Genomic DNA, 17191 nt, shown 5'->3' with positions numbered 1-17191 from the left:
CAATCCTTTCCAATAACTTTCTTACCACTGATGTAAGGCTCACCAGCCTACAATTCCCTGGCTTATCCCTGCTGTCCATCAAAAATAAAGGCACAACATTAACAACAGTCTTTCAGTATCTCACCTGTGTCCAACAGAGTTACAAAGATCTCACCCAGTGCCATAGCAATCTCCTCCCTTTGCTTCCCATAACATACTGGGATACACCTGGCCAGGATCAGGGGATTTATCCACCCTTGTGTATTTCAGGACCTCCAACACCTCATCCTTCATAATGTTGAAATGCTGCAGATAATCATTGTTCCCTACTCTGAAGGCATTAGCTTCGATATCCTCCTCTGAATTAGAACGCTGCAGAAGGGGCGATGACCTCACCAAACTCAAGTTTCTTGAGGACAAAATTTGGAACAGTGGCCAGGAGTGTGTAAGAATAATCCAGTCCATAGGGACAGATGAAAATTATGTGAAACTCTCACAGTCAAACAATGTTACAGAGCTGGAAGTAAGATGTTTGTACTTGATGGGTATCTTTATACCCATCTACTTACTTACTCCGGAAGTTCTAATTTTTCAAAATCACATCCTTAATTCAATATTATCCTTCTCATTCTGTTTTTTTTTCAGTGGTTGGAGTGAAGCTGGACTATGAAGCATGGGTGTCAAAATTTAAAATTCTAGCCAGTAACCAGACTAACCGAGACCAGGTGACGCCACGGAAGGTAAAGCATGCATCCCAGTGTATGGTGGCCATTAGTGCCAGTTACACCTCACCCATATTTCACCTAGAGACACTGCAGTCCCTGTTATAGAACAGCATGATCATCAGTGAATATTCTTTTACCAACACCCCCCTCTCTCATTGAATAAGATATTTGCATGCATTTTTGTGTGGGGGGAATGTGGGTGTGCATGTAATAAGTGCTAATATTTATGCTGACCAACACCCATGCAATTTGATAATGTACATGGATCAATAACAGCCCTTATAACTATGTCATGATATTGGTAAGGATGTGCAAGTGACAGTCATAGCCTTGACTAACCTTAAGTTGACTCTCATCCCTGTCATTTCAGCCTACATGACCTGTTAGTTTCCATCTGCCCACTGTCACATTTTGTTGATATTTCACTTTGGGTTTGCATTATAACACTCTAATTAAATTTTTGTTGGGATTTGTTGTTCTGAAGTGGTGAATCTGGTGGTTTTTAATCAGCACTGTGAGGCAATGTCAGCGGATTTGATTGTAAGCAGCACCAGAACCACACACTGACTTTCTCTTCTCTTTACTTTGCGCAGTGCATGCCATCTTCTGACTGTGAGATGGACTGTGACATAAACAGTGAGGTGCGTATAAGAGAGGTTCTGTTTCTCAATCAAATATAATCTGACTAATGTGAAGTAGAATGCAGTCAGCAGAGTTTTGTCTGAACTGAGTTTATGCAGGTTTAGCTGGCAATGCATGAAGGAGGTGAACAGATCCGGTATAATCCCCACCTCCCTGTTCCTCACAGGCCAGTGTCAGCCAAGCTGGCCCATGGCTCCAATTGTCACGTGTCAGGAAGGGGAAAAATGCTCCTGACTGCGACTGACTAAGGGGAAATATTGCTCCTAATCCATCAATTTATAATGGGTAATGTGTGCAAGGTTTTCCCTGAGCCAGCCTCAGATTTCTCTGTGTCAAAATCTACACAATATCATTCTCCTCTATCAGCTCCCACCTACTGCCAAGAGTTCAATTCTATCTGATCTGTGTTAACCAGAGCATCTCAAACAATGGCTTTCCTGCACTCTCATCTTTGGATTTGTCATCCTTGGTGACATCTTGTGGAAACACAATATCAAATTGCACCTATAGTTGGCAAAACCTATCTCTACCATGCCGCCTTGTGATCCTCCACCGTCTGATATGTCACGCAGCTTGTCTAACATCTGATACTTGGTAAGCAGAAACATCCACTAGTTAAAATAACAAGATATTCAATTCCTACATTCCCTTGCCACTGACTCCGGCTAATTTTATGACAATTGTCTGAGAATTATATTTATCAGAGACATGAGTTTTGGACTATGCAGCCCCCATCATCACCAAGTTCACCTGAAGAAGCTGCATTCACGATGCACCATTGGCAAACCACTGAATAACATTGGAAATGTAGTCATTGGTGGATTGTGGGAATTGAGGCAGTGAGTTATCCACACCAGAAGACCTATTATTTACCAATGTTGATTGAGGAATTAATGTTGCCCAGAATTAATATTGAGAAACTGATGTGCATTATAGCGCACGGTACGGTAGCGCAGCGGTAGAGTTGCTGCTTTACAGCGAATGCAGCGCCGGAGACTCAGGTTCGATCCTGACTACGGGTGCTGCACTGTAAGGAGTTTGTACGTTCTCCCCGTGACCTACGTGGGTTTTCTCCGAGATCTTCGGTTTCCTCCCACACTCCAAAGACGTTCAGGTATGTAGGTTAATTGGCTGGGTAAATGTAAAAATTGTCCCTAGTGGGTGTAGGATAGTGTTAATGTGCGGGGATCGCTGGGCGGCACGGACTTGGTGGGCCGAAAAGGCCTGTTTCCGGCTGTATATATATGATATGATATGATATGATATGATGATATGATTATCTCTTAATTTGACAATCAAATTTCATGTAATAATATATCACAGTGTGGTTTGGAAATAGCTCCGCCCAAGTGGCAATAAACTGCAGAAAGTTGTGAATGTAGCCCAGTCTATCACACAGACCAGATTCTCCACCATTGACTCCAACTACTCTTCACACTACCTGGGAAAAGCAGCCAACATAATCAAAGGCATCCCACCTTGGTCATTCCTTTCTCTCCCTGCTCCCGTCAGCCTGAAGATACAAAAGCTGGAAAGCATGCACCACCTGACTCAGGAACAGCTTCTTCCCCTCATTATCAGGCTTCTGAATGGTTCCCCGATAAACGAAGGTTACTGCCCAATTAACCTCGACTTCACTGCGGGCATTGTACTTTGTCGATGGAACTAGTGTGCTACAATGCAGAGAACTATATTCCGCACTCTGTATCTTCCCCTTTGCTCTACCTATTGTACTTGAGTTTGGCATGATTGTATGTATTGTATCATCTGATTTGATTGTATAGTCTGCAAAACTGAATTTGTCACGTACTTGGTGTACATGACAATAATAACACCTAATCATGGAGTCATGCAGCACAGAAACAGGCCTTTTGATGCACAATCCTGGTTCAGCAACTTGGATGCTCAGGAGCAAAAAGGACTGCAAAAAGTGGTGAACACTGCCCAGTCCATCACAGGTTCTGACATCCCCACCATTGAAGGGATTTACAGGAGTCGCTGCCTCAAAAAGGCAGCCTGTATTATCAGAGACCCACACCACCCAGGCCACACATTCATTTCACTCCTGGTATCAGGAAGATGATTTAGGATCCTGAAAACTGTAACGTCCAGGCTCAGGAACAGCTTCTTCCCTACAGCCGTCAGGCTATTGAACAGTAAGCTCTGTTACAACCTCCAAATATGCTTTGAACTACATAGCCTTGGGAGAATTGGTTTTGTCATTTTGCACAATTATTGATTGTTTTTATGTGTGTGTGTGTGTATACACACACACTGAACTTTTTTTTCTCATTTATTATATTGTTTTACTGAATACTATGTTAACATATTCTGTTGTGCTGTTGCAAGTAAAGATTTCATTGTTCTGTCTGGGACATATAGCTTGAAAATAAAACACGCTTGACTCTTGACTCTTGACCACGCCAACCAGCAATTATTCATCCTTACTCATCTAATTTACCAGCACTTATCTGAACCTACTTGGTGATTCATGTGCTCATCCAGATGTTTTTTAAATGTTAGGCGATACCTGATTCAGCAGCATCTCCTGAGAAGTGCTAAATATATAACTGTATATCCAGACATATTGTGTTGGAAGAAACTGCAGATGCTGGTCTGAAGAAGGGTCTCGACCCGAAAAGTCACCCAGAGATGCTGCCTGTCCCGCTGAGTTACTCCAGCATTTTGTATCTGGACCTATTGTTAGCCAAATAGCTAACTGGCTGACAATTTATTTCACCACATTCCATTATTGATTTTCAGGATCTGTTGTGTGCGCTGATTGATGATGGAGGTTTCCTGATCATGTCCAACCAGCCAGACCACTGGAGCCAGGTAATAAACCACTGCAGTTAACATTACATCTTAATCAGCACTGAAAATTAGTGTCCCTTGTTAAAATGCAGCCTTGAATGCTACTGGAGTATACTGGTCGCATACATTGCAAGTACAGTCAACAATTACATGATGCAGGTACAACCTGAAATATATCCATGTGTTGTAAATCAGTAAGATGTTAAAGCCCACACTGCTTGACTATTTTTTCCTCTGAACATCACAGATTGAGTACTGTAATATTGACATGGATGCAGGAAATATCTATAACCTGACATATAACCTAATTTTTTTTTTTAATGGAAAACTGACACTGAGATCAAAAGCATAAAATCATTCATCTCTGGCACCATCCAATGTTTATTTCTTAGTAATAGCTTTTTAATTCTTAAAGGGATACACTTGACCTTCATAACCAATTCATCCACTATGGTCTACATGGTGTAACAAATCAGGTTCACCAGCATGTGGTGTGGTTTAGAACATGTAATATGGGATGTGTGCTTGTATACAAATTTCCGCTCCAAAATTTTACTGAGTCCCTGAAATAATCCAACATGAACTGTTCCAAGCTGTTATCTTATTAGAATTGATTCCCCAGTTTCACTGCAGTTAAAAACATTCTAGATGAGTGTGTGAATAATATGGAAGAGAAAAGGGTTTAAGACTCTTCTAGGAATTCTGCTCAGACCTGGATAGGACAGCCATACATGGATAGGACAGGTTTGGAGGGATATGGGCCAAACACGGGCAGGTGGGACTCGTGTAGCTGGGACATGTTGGCCGGTGTGGGAAAGTTGGGCCGAAGGACCAGTTTCCACGCTGTATGGCTCTATGGCTCTATGACCTCTGGTCATGTTACAGCATGCAAAACGAATAAATCTTATTAAGTACACGTTAAATGGAGAGTTCTTCAATGAAGGATAGATTGATATAAACTCATGCCAGAAACAGAATTTAAAAATGAGTTGAAATGAAATGAGTTTAGTTTATTGTCATGTGTAACGAGGTACAGTGGAAAGCTTTTGTTACGCGCTAACTAGTCAGCGGAAAGACAATACATGATTACATTGGAGCTATCCACAGTGTACAGATACATGATAAAGAAAATAACGTGAATAATGTTTAATGCAAGATAAAATCCATTAAAGTCCAATCAAAGATAGTCCGAGGGTCTCCAATGAGGTAGATAATAGCTCAGGACTGCTTTCTAGTTGTTGGTAGGATGGTTCGGTTGCCTGATAACAGCTGGGAAGAAACTGTCCCTGAATTCTGGAGGTGTGTGTTTCACACGTCTCTCCCTTTCGCCCAATGGGAGAGGGGAGAAGAGGGAGTGGCCGGGGTGCGACTCGTCCTTGATTATGCTGGTGGCCTTGCCAAGGCAGCGTGAAGTGTAAATGAAGTTAATGGAAGGGAGGTTGGTTTGTGTGATGGTCTGGGCTGCATCCACAGTTCTCTGCATTTTCTCGCGGATTTGGATGGAGCTGCTCCCAAACCAATCTGTGATGCATCCCGATTAAATGCTTTCCATGGTGCATCTAGCATTATGTTTCGCTGCTCTACATGAAATAATTTAATGAAGAAACTGATTTCCAAACAGAATCACATATTTAGGTCACAGATGTCATAACATTTATGACAGATGCTGATAAAGGGAATAACGTTAATAACATTTAGTGCAAGATAAAGCCTAGTAAAGTCCGATCAAAGATAGTCCGAGGGTCTCCAATGAGGTAGATATGACAGATGCTCACTATGTACGGCACACTTGTACGCAGATGTCTGACATGAAGAATAATGTTAAACAATGACTGGGACTTTGTGTGCATGGATGGCACACATGGTACCAGTCACCCACACAGGAATAAGAGACTGAGACCTCCACTGCCTTAACAAAGGGTCTCTGCCTGACCAACTCGATGGAAGGTATCCTTCATGTAACCATGGCATATGGATCTTCCTTCAGTCAATCCCATTGAAGATTTTTCTCTCCATTTCCTCTCCCCCCAACATACACACACATCCATAGGTTTTAGACACTCCTCTTTGCCTTGAATGCCCTTTCAACTCCCAGCACCAAACCCCAGCCTGATGCATCCTTGAACACCCCTCAGACAAATGCACCCTTGGTCCCTGACACCCTGATGTGATTCCCAAAAGCACGATGCTCCCAGTGGCATGACCAGATCCCCACAATAAGGAAACCACCTCCTAACCCCAATGACTGAGGATTTTCTGGATTCTGGGGACTCCCTCAACTTCCCTGTACCATATCCAAACCTACCTTCATTAAGAGTAGACACAAGGAACTGCAAATGCTGGTTTATAAAAAAAAGACACAACGTGCTAAGAGTAACTCAGTGGGTCAAAGGTTTCAAAGGTCTTTTATTGTCACGTGTACCAATTAAGGTACAGTGATATTCATATTACCATACAGCCATACTAAAAAAAAAAAACAACAAGGCACACAACTACACTTAACATAAACATCCTCCACAGCAGATTCCCCACATTCCTCACTGTGATGGAAGGCAATAAAGTCTAATCTTCTTCCCTCATTTTTCTCCCGCGGTCAGGGCAGTCGAACCATCCGTCGGGACGATCGAAGCTCCCACAGCCGGCGGTTGAAATCCCCGCATTAGGGCGGTTGAAGCCCCCGCGTCGGGGCGATTGAAGCCCCCGCATCGGGGTGGTCAAAGCTCCCGCGGTTTGGAGCTCTCAAAGTCGGTCTCTAACCAGAGACCGTGAGCTCCACGTTGGTAAAGTCCGCAGGCTCCCGCAGTCGGAGCACAGAGGTCGATCCCTGGCAAAGGGATCGCGAGCTCCATGATGTTAAGTCCCGTAGGCTCCATGGTTGGAGATCCCAAAGTTGGTCTCCAGCAAAGGCCGCCAACTCCACAATGTTAGGCCGCAGTGCAGACGGGGGAAAAAATCTCATCCCCGTCGAGGTAAGAGATTGTAAAAATGTTTCCCCCAACCCCCCCTCCTTCGTAAAACCAGCTAAAGAACACTAAAACATACATTTAACACATACTATAAAACAACAGAGAAGGAAGGAACAGACGAACTGTTGGCGAGGCAGCCATTGCTGCCGCTACCCGGCCAAGCAGCATATCAGAAGAACATGGATAAGTGACGTTTCACGTTGGCCCTTCCTAAGACTGATTGTAGTGGAGGAGAAAAAGCTGTAAAAGAGTTAGGAGCGGGACAAAGTCTGGCAAGTGATAGGTGGAGGGTTTGGTTGGCAGATCATTAGACAAAGGCCAGAGATGAAAAGACTACGGTCAGTAGTGCAAAAGGTGAAGCCAGAGGAAAGAATATAGGTGGAAGCAGATGGGGGGGGGGGAGTGGGATTGGGGAAAGGGAGAAAATAGGTGTGCATCCAGGTGGGGTACAGGGAAGATAGGGGGAGGGGGAATTTTGTAGGTTAGTTACCTAAAATTGGAGAATTCAATTCCTTACTTACATAAAGCTGGATAAATCCATGCTACCTGACCAGGTTTATCTTCAGATATTGTAGGAAGCCAGCAAAGAAATGGCTGGAGCAGAGATTTTGTATCTTTATAATCCATGGTTAAGGTAATGGAAGGGGAGAGGATGGTTAATGAGGTGCCTTCATCAAAGAAGGGCTGACAGACAAGCCAGTCTACTGCAGGCCAGTGAGCCGAACATCAATGTATCTGGAGGGAATTCTGAGAGTGCTGATTGACTGCATTTGGAAAGGCAAGGACGAGTTAGTGCTAATTAGCATGGCGTCGTGCATGGAAAATTGTGCCTCAAACATTTTTTGTAGAGGTGACCAAAAGGATTGATGAGGGCAGGGTCTCCTTGTCTCTGTGAACTTTCACAAGGTTTTTGACCAGATTTTCCATGGTAAGCTGGTCCGGAAGTTGAGATCCAGGGTGAACAAGCTTACTGGATGCACAATTATCTTGGTGTTTGCTCAATTGGATGGTGCGCTGGACAGTGAAGAAGGTTATCGAATATTCCAAAAGGATGTTGATCAACTGGGAGAGTGGGCAAATGAATGGCACATGGAATTTAACTCAGACCAGTGTGCAATGATGCATTTTGGGCAATTAAACCAGGGCAGGACTTACACAGTGAATGGCAAGGCCTGGAAAGTGATGTAGAATTGAATGACCTAGGGGTAAAATACAAACCTCTCTGGAAGTGGTGACTCAAATAGACAAGGTATCGAGGCAAATGGCATGCTTGCCTTCATTGGCCAGATTCAGTATAAGAGTTGGGACATCATGTTACAGATGTACAAGACAATAAGTTAAACTGCACTTTGAATATTGTTCTGGTCGCTATTCTATAGGAAGGATGTGATTAAGCTAATGAGGATGCAGAACATATTCACAAGGATGTTGGCTGATTTGGAGGGTTTGACTGAAAAGGTAAGATTGGATAGCCTGTATTGAAGGAAGCTGAGGTGTGACTCAAAGAGGTTTATAAAATTATGAGGGGTGTAGATAGTCACGGTATTTTTCCCTGGGAAGGGAGATCTGAAACTGGAGGAAATTGGTTCAAAGTGAGAGGATAGATATAAGGGGAAGTCTGAGGGGAAGTCTTTGGGAAGGGTGATGAATATATGGATCGAACTCCAGAGAAGGCGGTAGAAGTGGGTACAATGACAATGTTTAAAAAACATTCAGATCAGTACATGGGTAGAAAAGGTTTAATGGGCCAAATGCAAGCAAATGGAATTATTGTAGTTAGGCATCTGGTTGGCATGAATGAGTTGAGCAGAAGGGCCTGTTTTGGAGCTGTGCAATTATGAATCTATGACAACTGGGCCCTATTCCTCCATTGGTTCTAACACAGAAGCCTTTGTTTGTGCTCATTTGCTTGTGTAAGACCTGATTTATTCCACAAAATGCCTCAGGTCATGTGCTGCAGGAAGAGAACTAAAGGGCCTGTCCCACAGGCGATTTTTTAGGCGACTGCCATAGTCATAACAGGTCGCCGATAAACCTGCGACTGGACCCCCCTACGTCAATGTCTACGACAAGCTACAACAACCTACTACCAAGTCGACGTCAAGCTACGGCAAGCTACCGACGACTGGCGACCCAATCGTCGCGTCCGACGTCAAGTTATGACCGCACCTATGACAACCTACGGCGACACCTACGACAACCTACGACCGCACGGGTGACAACCTACGACAACCAAAGTCAACCTACGTCCACCCGCGACAAGCTACGACCCTGTCAGCGACAACTGAAGACAATTCACGTCATTTTCGCCTCCAAAACAATGGAATCACCCAGTTTCCCTATAAAAGGGGGTGTCGGGTAGGGTTCCCAATCATTTTGCATCATGACTACCATGGAGCAACATCAGAGGGCATTGCTCTCACAAGTAGAGGAAGCCCTGCTACTTGCAGTAGCTCTCATGCTTAAAGATCAGCAAGACAGAAGGACAAGAAGAATGGGGAAGAAGAAGCCCAAGAAGAGGTCTGTGTGGTTGAAGCCCTTGTCCCGGAAGAGACCCAGGTTGGGCCAGTATAACACCCTGATGACTGAGCTCCAGCAAGAAGATGAGGCTGCCTTCATAAACTTCACTAGGCTCCGCCCTGAGCTGTTTCACGAGCTGAAGACACGGGCGGGCCCTCTACTGGAGGAAAAAGGAGACCTTCATGAGGAAGCCACTGGAACCAGGCCTGCACCTAGCCATCACCCTCCACTACCTGGCATCAGGAGACTCCTACAAGAGCCTCTCCTACAGCTTTCTTGTGGCCCACAACAGCAAGGTTGTCCGAGAGACCTGTGAGGCCATCACCAATGCTTATGAAGATGAAGTCATGGACTGCCCGAGTACACCAGATGAGTGGAAGAGAGTGGCGCAGGGCTATGATACCAGGTGGAACTTCCAGAACACATGTGGAGCAGTGGACGGCAAGCATGTGGCCATCAGGTGTCCACCCAATGGAGGCTCGATGTACTTCAACTACAAGAAGTTCCATTCCATCGTATTCATGGCTGTGGTGGATGCAAGCTACAACTTCCTATTTGTGGATGTGGCACACCTGGCAGTGTCGCAGATGGTGGGATCTGGAGGGAGACCTCCCTTAGGGAAGCACTGGAAGAAGGAAGAGCAGGCTTTCCTGATCCAGAACCTCTGCCAGGAGAAGACAACCCTGACATCCCATACACCCTGGTTGGTGATGACGCCTTCCCACTCAGGTCATGGTCATCAGGTCATGGATGATGAAGCCATACCCTCACAGGCAGATGTCAAGAGATCAGAGGGTCTTCAACTACAGGCTGTCCAGGGCTAGGAAGATCGTGGAAAAAGCCTTCGGCATCCTCGCCAGCAGATTCAGATGCTTGCTGATTACGATGGAGCAGGAGCCCAAGAATGTGGAGACCATTGTCTACGCAGCATGTGTCCTCCACAACCTGATCCATACCAGAAGTGCAGCTGCAGCAGCCATGGTGGAGGGTGACCAAGTGGACAACCAGACAGGCAACATCACACCAGGCTCATGGAGAACTGGAGGACAGGCTGCACCGATGGTGGGACTGGAGATATTGCCAGGAAAGACCTCTAACAAGAGAGCCAAGGACCAGAGAGACCATTTCTGAACGTACTACAACTCCGAATTAGGCAGTGTACCATGGCAGAACGACATGACCTGAAGACCAGCAGCAAACAGCCCACACCATAAACAGAAGTCCACCACTCCAGGAAGAGAGCCCACAACAGACCACAAGAAAAGCCCCTTTTCAGGGCTACCCACATCCTCCCAAAAGAGTTTAATTTTTAATGCAGTACAATGCTTGTGTTTGTGTTTGTTTTATTGATCAAAATATATGAAATTAAAATATTTGAAAGTGATGCCATGAGACACTACTCTGAAATACATTATCTTCATACCTCAATGGAATTCACCGAAGTCAGCCCTGATGACAATCTACGTCACCTGGCGACAACCTACGACTGCAGCTACGTCAGCAGACGTCAAGCTACGATCATTGGCGTCAAACTCACTGTTGCCAAGAAAATGTCAACATTCTGAAAATCCAGCAGCGACCAGAAAGACGCTGTGACTGAGGAGACTACTCACGGCCATCCAGGCGATACCCCGACGACCATGTGGCGACAGCCTAGTCGCCTGTAATCGCCTAAAAAAATGCTTAAGTGGGACAGGAGTTTAACTGCCAGCACACTTTGCCTTCCGAGGCTCTGAACAATTTCTGAGCAGTTGTATCTCTGGAATATGTTCAGCATGGTTATATGTAAAGGCATCCTAGAAACAACAAGGTGGGAAACCTATTAATCTAGCAATGATCCAGCTTTGTTGCGTATTCATTTACCTTTTAGTGATCATAATATGATAGTTCTAACGTCATGTTTGAAAGAAAGAAATGTAATTTCTACAAATTCTGAAATAAAAATAGAAAATGCTGCAGGTACTCCACAGATTGGACAGCATCTGTGGAGAAAGTAGCAGAGTTAACATTTCAGGTTGATGACCTCTCATCTGAACTGAGTGAAGTTAGAAATCAAACATATTTTACATTGCAGAGAAGGGGCATAGTGCCTCACTTGGTCTCTGTCTATCAGAGATTCCCTTTGTTCCTTCTATCCTTCTCTGCAATTTGATTTCTCCATTTCCCCAGTTCTTATGTAAGGTCTTCGACCAGAAGGATTAACTCTGTTTCTCTTTCCACAGATGCTGCCTGATCTGCTGAGTGTTGCCAGCATTTTCTGTTATTATTACAGATTGCAGCTTTGGTAAGGTTAATTTTCATACAATGAGACAGGGGTTGTCCACTGTAAATCGGTCAAATAGTTCAGTGGGTAACGTGACAGTCAGCCAGCTTTGGGGGTGAGGCACGGAAAGAGTTTAATATGGTGCCTAGGTCCAGCTTGTGAGTGACAAAGACAAGGCTGAAGCATTCACAAATATGTTGAAAATATGATCCATCTCAGCCTCTTCCTGAATTCCTCCCTCCTCCGTCATGGAGCCAGTCTACAGCCAATTCCATTCACAACACGTGATAGGAAGAAACAGCTGAGGACACTGGATGAAGCAAATGAAGCAGTCCTGGTTTGAAGATAATCTGATAAGTGGCAAGTAATATTCATGCGACTCAAGTTCAAAGCCATGGCCACCTCCAACAAGAGAAAGTCCAACCATCCAGCCTTCACTTTTTCTGGCATTACTATTGTTGAGTCCCCCATGATCAACATGCCAAGGGTCACCACTCACCAGAGAAACTGAACTACTCATATACAAATGTAACAATTTATGACTTGGGAGGAGACCATTCGGTCCCTCTAGTCACCTCCATCTTTCAAGAAGATTATAGTCATTCTGATTATAATCACCCCTATACTCACCTAATTATCTATCCTTACACTGCTTGATAGGAATCTATGTTCCTCTGCCTTAAAAATAATCAGACTCTGTTTCTATCTGTTTTTAAGAGAGATAATATAAAGACTCACAGCTGCCTGAGAGAGAGAAAAAAAACCCTCATCTCTATCTTAAATGGATGGTTACTTATTTTTATGAAGACTAAGACAGGGATAAGATCCTCCTGTAGGGTGTGGGAGACCAGAGGCATTTTCAGTGCCCTGGTGACTACACCGGCAGGAATTGTGTCCAGTTGCAGTATCTAGCCATGAGCAGTTACAGCTGGAGATGGATGGATTCCACATGGAGTATTCAGGATGCAGAAAATGTGGTAGATGGTATATTTTGTGAGCTGGTTAGTTTAGTTCAGTTTAGTTTAGAGATACAGCACGGAAACAGTCCCTTCAGCTCACCGAGTCCACACCAACCAGCGATTCCCGCACATTAACACAATCCTACACACACTAAGGACAATTTACATTTATACCAAGCCAATTAACCTACAAACCTGTACTTCTTTGGAGTGTGGGAGGAAACCGAAGATCTCGGAGAAAAATCATGCTTTCACGGGAAGAAGGTACAAACTTTGTACTGACAGCACCCACAGTCAGGTTCGAAGGCAAGTCTCTGGCGCTGTAAGCATTGGAAGGCAGTGACTCTACCGCTGCACCAGCATGCCCTATTCCACAGGTACAGAAAGAGAGGAGATGGGTGACCACCAGGAAGGGCAGTTAAGCAGTGTAGGAGTCCCCTGTTGTTGCTCCCCTCTCAGACAGGTATACCACGTTGGAATTTTTTTTGGGGGGTGGGGGGTGGTGGTGGTGGATGGCCTCCCAGGGAGAACAGCAGCAAGAGCCCAATCCGTAGCACCACAGTGGGGACTGCTGTACATAAAATAATGGATCAATTGGGCTTATATTCACTGGAATTTAGAAGGGAAGAGAGGGGATCTTATAGAAACACATAAAATTCTTAAGGGATTGGACACGCTAGATGCACAAAAAAAATTCCCGATGTTGGGGGAGTCCAGAACCAGGGGTCACAGTTTAAGAATAAGGGGTAGGCCATTTAGGTGGAAAAACCTTATCACCCAGAGAGTTGTGAATCCGTGGAATTCTCTGCCACAGAAGGCAGTGGAGGCCAATTCACTGGGTGTATTCAAGAGAGAGTTAGATAAAGCTCTTAGGGCTAACGGAATCAAGGAATATGGGGAGATAGCAGGTATAAGGTACTGATTTTGGATGATCAGCCTTGATCATATTGAATGGCGGAGTTGGCTCGAAGGGCCGAATGGCCTACTCCTGCAACTATTTTCTATGTTTCTATAAGGGAAGACAAACAAAACCAGGAGGGCGGAAGTGGTAGGGGATTCTAACGTCAGGGGGTGGGGGGGGGGAGAGATAGCTGTTCCTCTAGTTGTAAAAGAGACTCCAGGGTGGTATATTGACTTCCTGGTGCTAGGATCAAGGGTGTCGGAGCGGCTGCAGAGCATACTGAAGGGAGAGGGTGAACAGCTGGTGGTACATGTAGTATCAATTACTGATCAGTCTGAAGGTCTCGACCCAAAACGTCACCCATTCCTTCTCTCCCGAGATGCTGCCTGACCCGCCGAGTTATTCCAGCATTTTGTGCCTACCCTCAGCATACTGACCGGGAAATCCATCTGGTATACATTCCAGATATTCATCCTCTCCATTGTTAGTACAAATTTGATTTGCATACATTATACATAAATTACTGTTCCCTTTATTACCGCATTATGCCTTTTACAGGCATCTCTAATGTTCTCATTTTACCAAGCACTACATCATAATTAAATAATCCCCCCATTTTCTTCTCCCCCCCCCCCTACTCCCCCTTCCCCCACTGCTGCACAGCTGCACCCAAGCTGATTCTAATTCAATGCAACAACCTGTCAGACCAAGATTCATTCTAACTACTGAACTAATGTCATTAACTCATTAAAACAATTACACCCACATCCTTCCCTTTTTCACCTGCTGTTTCTACATGTTACATACCTGGAATATTTCAGGTGTGGTCAGTCTGCTGTCTCAGTTCCATCGGTAATTAGATAATGACCTGTCTAAACGTCTGCTTCAGCTGTTAATTCAACATTAAGTCAATGTGCATTGAGAACCAGTCCCAATAAATTTGCTTTTATCCAATTTATGGAATAACCAAATATGAATGGGAAAAACCATGAAATTTGCCCAGATTATAAAAATGAGCACTAAAATATTGGCAGGGATTATTCAGAAATGGAGGCACAATAACCTGCCAAATGGATACCTTGTACATTGTAAATGAAAATAAAGGAACATTAATCTTATTAAAACATTATTTCATGTCAGAACAGGCACTTTCCGATTTATGTAATGGGTGAGTTAGGTAAACTCGCACCCAAGGAAGCAATTATTTAAGCCCACTGCTTTATTTCCGAGCTGCGTGTCTCGGTAGCAGTGTGCGGCTGCCATCAAACATGGCAATTTCTGCAAGCCAGCCATCTGTTCTCGTAGATGCTCCTCCGCGCCGAAGCTCCCATGTTGAAAGGTCCATGTGGCCTCTGCGCTGGAACTCCCACGTGGCCTCTGCGCTGGAACTCCCACGTGGCCTCCGTGCTGGAACTCCCACGTGGGCTCCACACTGGAACTCCCACGTGGCCTCCGCGCTGGAACTCCCACGTGGCCTCCGCGCTGGAACTCCCACGTGGCCTCCGTGCTGGAACTCCCACGTGGCCTCCGTGCTGGAACTCCCACGTGGCCTCCGGGCTGGAACTCCCACGTGGCCTCCGCGCTGGAACTCCCACGTGGCCTCCGCGCTGGAACTCCCACGTGGCCTCCGCGCTGGAACTCCCACGTGGCCTCCACACTGGAACTCCCACGTGGCCTCCGTGCCGGAACTCCCATGTGGCCTCCGCGCCGGAACTCCCATGTGGTCTCTGTGTCAAAGCTCCCCGTGGCCTCTTCTCCGAATAGTAAATTCATGCAAGCACAGTAGCACCTATGTTTCCAACTTGCGTAGCCTCTGACTCATGCAATGGATGTAACCCTTACATAAGTCGTAGAACATTTGTATTTACATTATAGGTGGTTCTGCTTTTACATATGTTTCCATAACAGGAATTGGATATAATACGAATGATGAATTACACCTATTTGCATTATTAAACACTATTATGCAGGGCAATTTGTTATAATGCAATTTCAATGGGGAACTAGAGAACCATTTAAAAGTTACTTTGGTATTTGACAAGCAGAAAATAGCTGTCTGCCGTTTAAACGGTAGAGGGGAGAAAAACTGTTTCCATGTTTCCATTCCCCACAGTAATCAGATACCATTGTCACTTGCTTAGTTTAGTTTAGAGATACAGCATGGAAACAAGCCTTTCAGCCCACGCCGACCATTGATCACCCATACACTAGTTCTATGTTATCCCACAGATAACATAGATAACATTGGATATCCCTATGTTATCCCAACTGCTACTTTAACCACGGGTGGCTATTGAAATTGACAAGCAAGCGCTTCTATTGACGCTTCTTCTATTGACAATGATATATAGGAAAGAACTGCAGATGCTGGTTTAAATCGAAGGTTGACACAAAATGCTGGAGTAACTCTGCGGGACAGGCAGCATCTCTGAAGAGAAAGAATGGGTGACGTTTAGGGTCCTTTATAAACATCGAATATCATGGAATGTGTTCTTTATCTCTCCATGTCACCGTCTATATATCTCGTTTTCCTTATCCCTAACTAGTCTGAAGAAGGGTCTCGACCCGAAACATCACCCATTCCTTCTCTCCAGAGATGCTGCCTGTAACCCCAGCATTTTGTGTCTTACTGTTGACAATGATACCCTATTAAACAATGTAGCATATAGCATAAACACAAGGAACTGCAGATGCTGGAATCTTGAACAAAGAACAAATACGGGAAGAATTCAGCGGGTCAGGCAGCATATTTGGAGTGAATGGACAGTGAGTCTGAAGAAGGGTTTTGACCCCAGTCATCATCTGTTATTTCCCTCCACATTTGCGCCTTGATCTGCTGAGTTCCTCCACCTTTTTGTTTTTTCCTCAATGTAATAACAGCATTTAATATTTTATGCTTGTAATAACAAAAGTAAACTTATTGCTATTGAAAATATGTTAATTTTTGAATATCTTGTGAGAAAAAATAACATTTTGTTATTGCACGTCTGAAACTCTCTAGCCTCTAATTCTCTTTCCCCCATTGACACATATATCATTATAATACAATTTTCTCTGACACAAGGTTTCCTAAGACAATAATCGCACTAAAGCAGAACTACCCATACAATAATTGGCTGGATTACCAGACGAAACTTGCGTTCAGTCAAGAGATAGGGCTCATCAAAATAAAGTATTGGAATTGAAGGATGGCAAATCTCCATGGCCATGAAGACACAAGAAACTGCTAGAATGCTGGGCACAAGAAAATGCTGGAATATTAAGCATGGAACATTAAGTGCTGGAGGAACTCAGTGACTCAGGCAGCATCTGTGGAGGAAATGTATAGATGGTGTTTCCATTCAAAGATTTCAAAGGAAGTAAATGATAATGTTTCATGCATTCAAACGTAATCTTCCAAAGTTCTGTTGTTTGGGGAATTG

The 17191-nt window shown here is 44.5% G+C and overlaps 1 protein-coding gene across 3 annotated transcripts in view; it reads left to right on the top strand.

The window, feature by feature from the left end:
• cacna2d2a (calcium channel, voltage-dependent, alpha 2/delta subunit 2a) overlaps positions 1 to 17191 on the top strand; it is a 353483-nt gene that overhangs the window by 320739 nt on the left and 15553 nt on the right. For all 3 annotated transcript variants that reach the window (XM_078414334.1, XM_078414335.1, XM_078414333.1), the window contains 3 exons: positions 625 to 719; positions 1298 to 1345; positions 4110 to 4181. In XM_078414334.1, coding sequence (XP_078270460.1) covers positions 625 to 719; positions 1298 to 1345; positions 4110 to 4181 — 215 coding nt within the window. The remainder of the gene's footprint in view (positions 1 to 624; positions 720 to 1297; positions 1346 to 4109; positions 4182 to 17191) is intronic.

The sequence above is a fragment of the Rhinoraja longicauda genome, chromosome 17 (assembly GCF_053455715.1).
Source record: "Rhinoraja longicauda isolate Sanriku21f chromosome 17, sRhiLon1.1, whole genome shotgun sequence".
NCBI lineage: Eukaryota > Metazoa > Chordata > Chondrichthyes > Rajiformes > Arhynchobatidae > Rhinoraja > Rhinoraja longicauda.
This window is presented reverse-complemented; position numbering and strand designations above follow the sequence as displayed.